Source organism: Suncus etruscus, chromosome 11, assembly GCF_024139225.1.
Source record: "Suncus etruscus isolate mSunEtr1 chromosome 11, mSunEtr1.pri.cur, whole genome shotgun sequence".
In the NCBI taxonomy this organism is placed as follows: Eukaryota; Metazoa; Chordata; class Mammalia; order Eulipotyphla; family Soricidae; genus Suncus; species Suncus etruscus.
In genome coordinates, this window is record NC_064858.1 from 67,461,285 (window position 1) to 67,474,643 (window position 13,359).

Below are 13,359 nucleotides of genomic sequence, written 5' to 3' on the forward strand. Positions count from 1 at the left end.
AGGCCATCACAAAATTAGGCTTGTCTCTACCCACAAGAACTGGGGGTTGAATCCTGCTTCTGTTTGGACACAACGGAGACACTATAAAGAGCTGCACCTGTGCTCCCTGCCTGGCTTCCTGGTTTTTGGCATGCAGCAGTCAAAGAAGACTCTAGAAAAAATAGGCTTTTTAGGGCCCATCACAAAGAATTGTCTCTGTTTGTATGTGTGGCTACACACATCTTCTAGCCCATAAACCCCATACAACATTTAGTAAAAACCACACTACAAGCATGGCAATGGGGAAGCAACACAAAACAACAGTTTGCAGATGAATGAAGATGTCAGCTCTGATGACCCAAAAAATACTAAACACCTAATTAGCCTCTCACATCAAAGGAATTTAGAATAGAAATATGGAGGATGCCCATGGAACTCAAACAAAATACAAATTGAGCTGAACAGACAACAAAGATACTCCAAACTGACTCCTGAGATAACAGGACTGAAAACTTGGTAGATGAAATGAAAACCTTAATGGAAATCCTCTAAAGCAGAGTAATAGCAGCTGAGGATAGATTTAGTGAGCTGGAAATTGAGATGCGTAACAACTCCATACAGCAGATTGGAAAAGAACCTTAGCAAAAGATCAGACAATGGAAAAGATACTCAAAAGATGTGAACAAATGAAAATAGAAGTGTTTGATAAATTCAACAGAAACAACATAAGAATCATTGGAGTCCCAGACATCCAGGAATAAAATCCCCAAGAAGAATCAATTGTCAAGGACATCATTACAGAAAAACTCCCTGAGCTAAGGACTACATGCAACCAAATCCTGCACATCCAGAGTATAAGCTAAAAGAAACCAAACGAAAAAGCATCCCAAGACACATCCTCATCACAATGATGGATCTGACAGGTAGAATAGAATACTGAAAGCAGCAATATCAAAAAGGGAAATTACATAGAGAGGAGCATCTTTTAAGATTTACAGCAGACCTGTCACAAGAAACTTTCAAATCAGAAGGCAGTGGTGGGATATAGTGACAAAACTCGACAAAATGAATGCTTTGCTTAGAATACTGCACCCAGCCAGACTAACTTTCAGGTTTGAAAGAAGTACACATGGCCTTACGGATAAACAATAGCTCAGAAACTTTATATACAAAAACCAGCCTTAAAAGAAACACTGAAAGTTCTACTTTAATGAATAAAAGACCAACTGACATACTGAACATCTATATAAAGATGACACTAAATGCCATGACAATGATCTCTCTCAGCATCAATGGACTAAATGCACCAGAGACACAGAGTTGCAAGATGGATCAAAAAGCTGAATCCAACATTCTGCTGCCTGCAAGAAACATACCTGAATAGTCAGAACAAGCATAGACTCAAAATCAAAGGCTGGAGAAAAATCATCCAAGCAAACACCACCATAAAAAAGCTGGAGTGGCCATATTAATATCAGATGATACAAACGTTAGACTCAGAAAAGTTATAAGGGACAAAGATGGTCATTTTGTACTAACCAAAAGATATGTAAAACAAGAAGAAATCACGCTCCTAAACATATACACACCCAATGAAAGACCAGCCAAATATTTAATACAATTGTTGACAAATCTGAAATAAGACAAATGGATAAATTCTTGGACTCTTATAACCTTCCACGGCAAAACCAGGATGATCTAGCATATCTAAACCTACCCATCATTATTGAGGAAATTAAAATCGTCATCAAGAGTCTTCCAGAAAGCATAAGCCCAGGCCCAGATGGATTCACTAATGAATTCTTTCAAACCTTGCAAGAGGAACTTCTACCAATCCTCTTCAAGCTCTTTCATGAAATTGAAGAAACAGGAACACCCACAGTTTCTACAAGGCTAACATCACCTTGATATCAAAACCAGAGAGAGATGCTGCAAAAACAAACAAACAAACAAACAAACAAAAAACTACAGACCAATATCCCTGATGAACACAGATGCAAAGATCCTCAACAAAATTCTAGCAAATAGGATACAGCACCTCATCAAGAGTCATACACCATGACCAAGTAGGATTCATTCCAGATATGTAAGGATGGTTTAACATATGTAAATTAATCAACATAATACACCATATCAACAAAAAGAAAAATAAAAACTAAATGATCATATCAGCAGAGAAAGTGAGGGAAGTAGAAAACCTGTCTTGAACATAGTGGGGGGAGAGGAGGGACATGGGGGCATTGGTGATGGGAATGTTGCACTGGTGAAGGGGGATGTTCTTTTATGACTGAAACCCAACTACAAACATGTTTCATGTTTGTAATTATGGTGTTTAAATATTTTATTAAAAAATGAATCTTCATTTTGATGACTAAATAAAATACATAAGTCATATCAGTTATGACCTTATACACAGTCTATATCAAAAACTAATCCTACCTGATTAGCATCTATTATATACATATATATATATATGGTATTTTACCTATGTTACCTCACTTAATCTTCATTGCATTTTTCTATCAATTAGGGGTCACTTCTTTATTTTTAATAAGACAGGTTTTGAACCACACCCAGCTGTTCTCAGAGCATCTCAGAGGTCACCCCTGGTTGTGTTTGGAGGTGGCAAAGATTTAAACTAGGCTAGATAGATGCAAGGCAATCACCTGACCTCTTACTTTTTCTGGACCCAAACACCTTTTAATTCTATCTATCTATCTATCTATCTATCTATCTATCTATCTATCTATCTATCTATCTATCTATCTATCTATCTATCTATCTACATATATATATAGATATCTCTCTATATATATATAGTTTAAGAGTTATACCTGACAGCATTTAGGGCTTACTAATGGCTCTGTGCTCAGGGATCATTCCTGGTGGTGCTCAGAGAACTATGTGGTACCAGAAATCGAACCAGAGTCATCATATGCATGGTAGAATACCCTACCTGATGTTCTATCTCTTTGTCTGAAACATATTTTTCTTTTTTTTTTTTTTTTTTGGTTTTTGGGCCACACCCGTTTGACGCTCAGGGGTTACTCCTGGCTATGTGCTCAGAAATCGCCCCTGGCTTGGGGGGACCATATGGGACGCCGGGGGATCGAACCGCGGTCCTTCCTTGGCTAGCGCTTGCAAGGCAGGCACCTTACCTCCAGCGCCACCTACCCGGCCCCTGAAACATATTTTTCAATAGGCATTGATTGTATGGGGAGTGAAGAAAATGACTTGTGACAGTCCCTTTACTTTAAATAACAAAGCAGATGAGATGTACTACAGGAAATACTGGTGCAATAAAAATTAATACCGTTTACCATTGATATGACTCAACCATATGTGCTATTTTTCTCTTTCAGGAAATTCTTTTTATTCTTTCCTTTTAACACCTACTTTTCATTTCAATTTCTAATCAATTCATATCAATAGAGCAAGTTCCAGTTCAACTTAGTATTTTAATTAAGAATTTATTTGAATAATGTTGAAAGATATTTTAATCAGCATTCAAATATCTATTACTATGTGTCAACTAGGCCATACTTTTTTTTGTTTTGTTTTTTTGGGCCACACTTGGTGGCACTCAGGAGTTACTCCTGGCTTGGGGGACCATATGGGATGCTGGGGATCAAATCAAGTCCATCGTGGGTTAGTCACGTGCAAGGCAAAGGCCCTACTGCTGTGCTATCACTCTGGTCCCTAGGTCATACCTTTTTTGTCTTTAACAGTATGTTCTCAATTTTTAGCTTGGACCTGCTACAATGCTATATCACTCTCAAAATTTTACTGTTTGACACTTTTTCATGTTAATTATATGATCTTTAATAAGTAGAGATCAAAATTAAAACTCTTGTTTGAGATAATATCCTTATGTTTTGCAATTAACTTATTACTCCATTAACTTAAGTCTATGTTTTGATTTGAACATAAATTGACTCATTTTTCCCCTGAGGAAACCTAAAGGAGAAATCTGTTTTGATTTCAAACAGATTATTATTATTAATCTGTTATATGTTATAATAAATATCATTATTAAATGACAGCAAATGATGCACAATGATAGGAAGGTGATAGGAAGAAAGGCACTGAAGACTTAGATAGAAATTCTCCAGTTGCTTTGAAAAAAATTCTGGACTGACCTTGGACTCATCTAATCCCAGCTTCTTTAAAGACTTCCTGACATAATCCAGAAAGGAAGAGGACTTGGAAAAAATTTTACCAACATGCTGATCACTGCAAAACAAAATGTAAAATCACCCTTTAGGTTTTCAGCTTTATAGGTGATTTTAACTATTAAGTCTAATAAAATATTTTAAAATAATTCCTGCACATGCTACACAAACTTCAGATGTATATATATACTAAAATTATTATTTTAAGGGGAATTATTAAAGTACAAAGAATTAATGATATGCTTCTGATAATTCTTTTAACATACTAAAAGAAAAACAAAATTACAAACACAATTGTATGAGAAAGAAATGTAATGTATTAAAAAATCATTGCTTTCCACGAGAACCATAAATCTTTACATTAAAGTTTCCATAATGCTACAAAACAACACTTAAGTTTTATCAGCTCAATGTATAATTTAGTTCACATTTCACTGCAACATTAATAGTGGCAATTCACCTATTATGCAAAGAGAACTTTTTCAGTGCTCATCAAAACTGGATTGAATCTGACTGGACTACATTTATGCCTCACTAGGTGTCATACATTTAAAAAATACCATAATATATATGCATGTAGAGTATATTCCTTCAGTAATATTTCCAATAGTCTTTCAATTTCCTTTATAATCTCATCTTTTTTTAATATTATCTTTATTTAAGCACCATGATTAGAAACATATTTGTAGTTGGGTTTTAGTTATAAAAAAGAACACACCCCTTCACCATTGCAACCTTCCCATCACCAATACCCCATCTTCATCCTCCCCCATCCCCTGAATCTCGTCTTCTGGTGACTCTAAATACTAAAATCTCTATTCTCCATTTTTACCTGCACTGTTTTGGTACTGTCTTAGAATAACATTTTTATTTTCCACTTTACTGTCTCTCCCTCCAACCCTAGCAAAAAAATTTTTTCATTTCTCAGGATCTCTTTGAAACTGTTTTAAAACAACTGGGGTCAATAATATTCTCATTCCTCAATGTACTACAGATGTCATTTCTCTCTACCCACTGCCTGATACCCTACACCACATTCATGTTTTGGTTCATTTCTTAACAACATTTCTTAAGAAATTCTATGGTCTCCACTCTCTTCATCAGCTTAGTTTGCCTAAAAGCCTCCTTTATGACAAAGCTCAACACTTGTACTTCTGAGGATAATTAAAAATAACCTTTTGAGCTTTAAATTTTGATAATCCATCTATCTCCCCCAGTCATTTGGTCTGGCTGAAAACTTAGGGGACTTTTCAGAATGTGGGAAATAAAATTCCTCTTTCTGCCTGCAGCCACAGCAGTCCACAGTCACACTGACACCCTCTTTCAGAAACAGCCCACCTCTACAACTCACCTTACCAAATTGCCAAGCCACCAAATTTTTTCCAGTAGTGTCAGCCCAATAAGATCAAAGCACAGTTGATAGGAAAGTTACAGTGAAGATCACCAACTTCAGTAGGCTTAAACAGTAACATAGAAGGATCAGCTAGCACCCAGTAAACCCTTAAGACACTGACTTTAGAGATGAGCAATCATTTCAAACTGACCCTTAATAATCTGAGTTTTGATAATTCCATTTGCTTCTGTATTGTAACAAACTTTCTGAAGAAGATTTGCTTGTGTCTTAAGGGCACGGGTGGTGGGTAGGAAAATGAGAACTCTGGTGATAGGACTGGTATTGAAACACTTAACGTCTGAAACAATGGTACTATGAATAATTTGGTAAATTATGGTGTTATAATAAAGTAATATCACTTGTATTACAGATTTGATTATTTAGAAAAATATGCAATGTAAATTTTACTAAATTAAAAACGATTATATCCATTTAACATGAACTTCATGTACACCTTTAACAGAAAAATTGTTTTAAGTCTTGATTTTATTTTTTTTAATATGAAGAGGCAGCTAATAGTTCTCCTAAATCAGTGACTATTGTTTTTATTTTTATTCTATTCGACACTGCCTAAGAGTGTACTTCAAGAAAGAAATCACATTCTCATTCATAAAGATAGAATATTAATGGCACCTATTTTGGGGACTAGAAAGATAGCTCAACAGCGCAGAGCATATGTTTTGCACCAGGGAGGCTCTGGTTTATCCGCAACACTGAAGAATCCTTAGAGAACTCCTGGGAGTGATCCCTGAGCACCAAGCTGAAGGTTATCATTGAGCATTGCTAAAAAATGGCCCTCAAATAACCTTGTAGACTAGTGTTACTCAGAACTAGTGTTACAACAGAACTGTTGGAATGCCAGAATATAATTTAAAAAGAAACTATGTACAGTAATGGACCCATGGGCCGTAATTTGGTAACCCGTTTTAGGCAGAAGACACAACATTTGCCAAGGCTCAGAAGTGGAAGTATTTCTGGTATTTCCAAGAAATACCAAAGGGAATTGTTGTAGACATTAATAAAAGGGGAAACATCAATGGAATTGGAAAATTAATTAAGTTCCATCATATAAACCTTTAAAGGTTATACTCAAGCAGATACTCCTCACTTATCGACCAAGTTCCATTTCAAAGACTTGGTCATTAAGTGAGGAACTGCATGTATTGTATACAGTAGTACAGTACATGCATAATACTTGACAATACAGTATTCTGAATAAGTAAAATAATGAGAAAGATCAAACTGAAAATCCACTTGTTTTAATTTGTATAGGTTGTGTAATTTACACACAGTACTGCAATGTATTACAGAACATTAAGTTTGTAAAGTAGGTATATTAAAGCACTAAAAACCACTGTACTGTACTATAGAGTGTACAATATAGAAAAAGGATATTTAAAATAAAATAACAATGAAGAGATGGTCGTAAGTGCGAGCGGTCGCTAAACAGGTAGGTCGTTAAGCAAGGAGTAACTGAAATAACTATACTTTTGAGTTAACATTCACTTCAGAATAAGATACAATGAAAAGAAAGTGGCTAAGACCTTAAAAAATACTAGCAGATGACTCTGGCCTTTGATATAAAATCGTTAGATGCACAACAGAATCACAAAAACGAACTATGAAGTTCTTACAATAATCTAGCTGAGAGGTGACAGTGGCTTGAATCAGGGTTCAGGCCCTGAATAGAAATGGAACTTGCAATAATTTTCAGACAAAAGAGAGGAGGGCTGGAAGTTACAGCTCACTTCACCTCAGAGAGTGATGAGTTTAGTTAGAGAAATAACTACATTGAGAACTATCCTAACAATGAGAATGTATGAGGGAAATAGAAAGACTGTCTAGAATATAGGTGGGGGTGAGGTGGGGTGGGGAGGAGAGAGATTTGGGAGATTGGTGATGGGAATGTTTAAATAAAATGAAAAAAAAAAAGGAAAAAATGTGTCTGCCATTATGGCAGGATGGGGGGAATAGAAGGAAAACTGGGGATATAGGTGGAAGGAGACAGGCGCTAAGCAGTTCATAAATAACTCTGCAACTGTACATCTCATGATGATGAAACTTAAAAAAGAAGAAAATATATAAAAATAAAAAGCCTGATCCTCAGGGAGATCAGCAGGTTTCAGGGTTAAGTAAATACAAAGGAACAATGTTTAGTTTGACCCAATTAAAGCAGATTAAGTACCATGTGAGAAAACTAGATGATAGGAAAACTCTGCATCCTAAATATGTCTCTAAATGGGATCTGAAGGAAACATCCGGGATTTCACCTGCCAGAGAATGCAGGAGGAAAGAATGGCCGAAACAGGGAGAAGAGTATGTCATCTTGTGGACAGACATGCCCCAAGAAAGCAAGTGCTTTGTGAAGTTAGAACATAGGAAATGATGGAGGATCCAGGGCTCAGTGAAGATCCAGTGCAGAGGGGTAAGAACTGGGAGGATGGATCAGAAAGAATGAATATCAGGGAGAAGTTATAAAAAGCCATATTTAGATTGTTTTAATTTGTGAGAATAAAGATGGATTCTCAAACATTTTGAAGTTAGCCCAGTAGCAAGTTGGATCTGGAGCAGATTGGAAGGAGGCTCTTGTGTCAGAAGAAAGCATGATTAGCATGCTAAAAAGATCAAGTACTCTTTTGTTTAAGAAAAGAAAATGCACTGGATCTAATTAACATTCTACCCAAGTCAATCCACACCATCCACAAGAACTTACAAAAGTGAGATAGGAAGAATTTGGTTGATGTGTTCTAATTTTCAAGAAAAGCAGTATTAGTGTAGGAAATATTAGGAAAAAGTGAAGACGTCAGTTTTATTGGAAGCAAGAGACAGGAAGCTGATTTGTGCTTTTGGACGCCAACTGAATTTGGTAGATTTTGTGAAGTACTTAAATAAATCTTTTCAGATTAAAATGCATAAATGTAGATATGAACTTTTAAAGAGACAGAGGTCAGATACTTGAACCAAATTATCTGCTATAAGAGAAAGAGATAATACTAAGATATAGAAGAAGAATATAGAACATTAGAAAATACCTAGGCATACTTAAGGACTGGAGTAGGAAGAAAAGCCTCAATTAAAAATAGGTTTAAGTGGGCCAGAGAGATAGCATGGAGGTAAGGCATTTGCCTTTCATGCAGAAGAACAGTGGTTCAAATCCTGGCACCCCATATGGTCCCCGTGCCTGCCAGAGGCAATTTCTGAGGATAGAGCCAGGAGTAACCACTGAGCACTGCTGGGTGTGACCCAAAAACAAAACAAAACAAAAAATAGGTTAAGTGTACAAAGTGTGAAAACAAAACAATAATTTTGTGGAGAGGAGATAGCATTTGGGTCACAGTTGGTGGTGCTCAGGACTTACTCCTGATTCTGCTCAGGGATCAGTCCTAGCAGGGTCAGGGAATGAGAAATAGTACAGTATGGAAACCAAATTGGCACTTACAAATGCCTTACCTAAAGACCCCCAGATAAATTAGTAGAAAAAATGATAAAAAAAAAAACCAGATTTGGGGCCGGGCGGTGGCGCTAAAGGTAAGGTGCCTGCTTTGCCTGTGCTAGCCTTGGATGGACCATGGTTCGATCCCCCGGTGTCCCATATGGTCCCCCAAGCCAGGAGCAACTTCTGAGCACATAGCCAGGAGTAACCCCTGAGCGTTACCGGGTGTGGCCCAAAAAACAAAAAACAAAACAAAAAAAAAAAACAACCAGATTTTTTAAATCTAATTACTAATTAGAATTACTAATATGTTTAACTGTAGTTAAAATATCAGTGAGGCTTGAAAAGAAAGATATTGCAATTAAAATAATCTCTCTTCTAAGTAGTATAGAGAAGTTGGAATGTGGAAAACTATTGAGAACTATTGAGAACTATTAAGAAGACGATTTAGAGAAGAACAGAAATGGTCTTACATGGCAGTTAAGACAAAAATTAACTTTTAAATAGAGATAAGGTCTTAAAAGGCAGTAATCCAAAAAAGATAAAAATAGAAATAAAAAATATGTGCTCACACACACAAACACACACATATATGACAAGAAAAAAGATTTTTAAGAAATGAAGTAAAAAATTATTAAAGGAACAAGGTGATGCAAGAAAGTATCTTGCATTTGGGGAAAAACAAGTAAAGAGGTAGTGTAATACAGGTCTTATACTTATGATGGTAGTATAGGTTTCCCCATTGTCTTTTGAGATTTTCTTGTGTGTGTGTGTGTGTGTGTGGGTTCCCTGGCGCCTTTTCATCTTCTCTCTCTACCCTCAAATGCACCGGCAATATAATGTAGCACCATTTCTCCCTGCAAAGGCACACTAAAAAAAGGGGAAATCTTACATATAAAAATGAGCTCTTATTTATTAGGGATAAGAACTCAAACTTGTTTACAATACAGGGGTATCTCCCACCTTGAAAATATGTCACATGGACCCAACTTAGACCCCAGGTGATTAGACACCAACCGTCCAGCCTTGAACCTTGGACCACAGACATAGAAACGACACACTTCTTCACAACAGCCACAGGAAACAAATCCCAACTGGGACATCCTTAATAGTGCTTGGACACCAACAAGTGCCAGCCCTAATATGATACCCTGACAAGGAAGAAAATGGGAATAACTTGACCTATGAGCAAGTTATCCTACCTCACCAGCTAATGATAAGACAAAATCAGACTTGTTATCCTTTGGTCTATCCAAATGCTAAGATCGCGATTTACAGATGACTGGCACAGAACCATGGCCAGGCTGTATGTATCCTGGGCCAATAAAAAAGCCCTAGTCTAGGGTATGAGCTACGACCTGCACAACAACTATGATCCCTAGTTACAGAGGTCTGCCTGAGACTATTCCAATGGAAGGGGACCTCTGGAAACATAACGGAAGACGCTATTTCAGGCCCCTTCCTAGGATCAGCGCGAAGACCAGGACCGCCAACCACAGAAGACGGATTAAAATGACACTGAGGGAACAGAACTTCTAGATCCACAAAGAAAGACATAATCATAAGTTCAACTCCTTAACTCGTGCAGAAACCGAGACCTCTAGGTACAGAGGTCTGATGTTATCACCCAGGACGGAGCAGAAGTCTTCCATACACCACAAATGCACCAAGGGGAAATGAACCTGAAAGGAGCCTATAGTTAATCCCATGACAATATACTTCAAGGGTGGAGAAACCCTGTATCTCTTAGGCAAAGGAAATTCGCAGAAGTCTTCCATATACCACAAATGCACCAAGGGGAAATGAACCTGAAAGGAGCCTATAGTTAATCCCATGACAATATACTTCAAGGGTGGAGAAACCCTGTATCTCTTAGGCAAAGGAAATTCCTTTTTGAATGACCCCAATATTTACTGTACATCTGCAGGAGGGGAAAAAATCACAAAACAATCTTTTAATTATTATTTACTTATCTATTTTTTTTGTTGATTTCATTGTTGTGGTTTGGCTATTGAAGTGGATATCTCCATTTATATTTATTTATTTTCTTCTTTTCTTATGTGCTCTGCCACATTTTTTTTTATCTCAATACCATGGCTTTTATATGGTGCTTACCCTTTTTTTTGTCTTGTTTTGTTTTGCTTTTTTTTTTTTTTTTTGAATGCTCACTGGATATTTTATTTGACAGTTCTTTATGTACTGTTGTGTTGTTTCACCTTCTTTTTCCCCTTCATCTCTCAAACCAAGGATGAAAGCCTCTAGAAGGACTCCGCCCATTTCCGGAGTATCTGATTCTTTTTTTCTTTTTTTTCCTCCAGGTTATTACTTTTCTCTTCTTCAAACAAAAGCGCATAACTTGAACTATCTAGTCCTGCCACCCAATTGGGGGGGGAGGAGGGAAGTACCAAGACCAAATAGGTGTAAGACCACTAAGTAGTAAGCTAGGCACAGAGGGGACCACTTATTCTAGCAGCCCAGGGGGTAAAAGAAGAGGATATGGGAAGAAGGACGGGAACGGAGGTGGAGGGAGGACAATTCGGTGATGGGAATTCCCCTGATTTTATGTTAATATGTACCTAAAATATTATTGTCAACGATATGTAAGCCACTATGATTAAAATAAAAATTATATTTAATAAAAAAGAAATAATAAAAAAATCAGTAATCACTTGCATGAATATAAATTTGAAATTTTTTTTAATTTTTACTAGCTTATTTAGCATATTGGGTTGAATTCAAGAAAAGGAAAAACTAGTTTCAGAAAAACAAGCTGAATTCACTAATAATAACCAATTTGAAATTGGGAAGGAAACAGAGATATGAATACACATTTGGGAGTGTATATAAAATATAAGTGCTATAAATATAACAGTCGAAATCAAAGATATACGTAGATATTGTATGTAGTAATATCTATCAGTAAACTGACTTTTTCCTTATAGAGGAAAAACAGCTAGTCCCAAAATCTCTTTACCACTATTAATAGGAGATAATTTTCAGAAGTCAAAAACCTTATGCTTAATCTGGACTATCCTATTATAACTAAATGGATAACAGAATCTTCAAACAGAATTAGAATGAGACTAAAATGTATGCAAGTGTAATAGTTGTTGAAAAAATATATGGAAAAATTTTCCTACCTTTGTCACTGTCTATGAAGAGTGCATTATTTGGGGGAAGGGAACAGAAAACAAAACATAATCAGGCCCACTATTTTATTAGCAGAAACTTGCATGGTCAGAATAGTTGCTGATGACAGACATCTTTCCTAAGGATTTATGAAACATTTTCAATATAATTATGCTCATATATTATATACTGAGCCCTTCATCTATAACAAATTAAAAACGTGTAAAATTTAAAAGCAAGCTTTATATATTATTATAATCAACCTTTACAAACAAAAAAAGAAACACTTGATTCTTTATTCCACTTGAAAAATGATTAAGTTGGGGCCAAGAAATAGTACAGTATGTAGGGCACTTGCACTTGCCACATGTAGTAAACCAGGTTTAAAACTTGACATCATTTCTGGTCTCCTGTACCCCACTCTAAGCACATAGCCAGAAGCACTCAGCATAGTCCCCCAAAACAATATTTAAAAAGAAAATAATCAACTGAAGATATATTAGTATATCTTTCTTTGTTACTAAGTTGAAATGCAAAGCTGCTACCAAATACCCCAGATAAGTTCACCTTAATTATAGGGTACTTCACTTAGAAGACCATCATTATTCTTAGTAAAATAAAATGTTCCTACCATTTGGTGATGCCATAACAATCTTTAATAATAACTTGAAGGACAGCACGATAGAACAATGATTCAGTAGAGAGCTGGAAAAATAAAACAGACATATTACATACACACAAAATAAATCAAAAAAATTTAAAATACACCCCAAAATCAAATGTATACCAATGTTGAAATCATAAATAGATGTCAAAAGTGTACCTTTGTTGCAAAATATAGAGGGCAATTTAACCAAAGGGCATGCAATTCTCATGAAGATAGGAGACAGAAGAAATAATAGACAACCCCATTCACATTAGTGCCACACAAACTCAAATATCTTGGAGTCAACTTGACTAAAGATGTGAAGGACCTATACAAAGAAAACTATAAAACACTGCTTCAAGAAATGAGAGGACACCATGAAATGGAAACACATACCCTGCCATGGATTGGCAGGATTAACATCATTAAAATGGAATATTCCCCAATGCATTGTACAGATTTAATGAGATTCCTCTAAAGAACCCATGACATTTTTCAAAGAAGTGGATAAAACACTTCTGATATTCATTTGGAACAATAACACCCACGAATATCTCAAGCAATCCTTGAGAAAAGCAATATGGGAGGCATTACTTTCCCCAATTTT

General features: G+C 36.1%; 1 protein-coding gene across 1 annotated transcript in view; it reads right to left on the bottom strand.

Moving 5' to 3' along the window:
* Window positions 1-13,359, bottom strand: part of METTL25 (methyltransferase like 25) — a 58,126-nt gene that overhangs the window by 13,047 nt on the left and 31,720 nt on the right. Inside the window, exons 8-9 of the mRNA XM_049783651.1 lie at window positions 12,738-12,811; window positions 4,119-4,212 (exon numbers count right to left, since the gene is read on the bottom strand). Coding sequence (XP_049639608.1) covers window positions 4,119-4,212; window positions 12,738-12,811 — 168 coding nt within the window. The remainder of the gene's footprint in view (window positions 1-4,118; window positions 4,213-12,737; window positions 12,812-13,359) is intronic.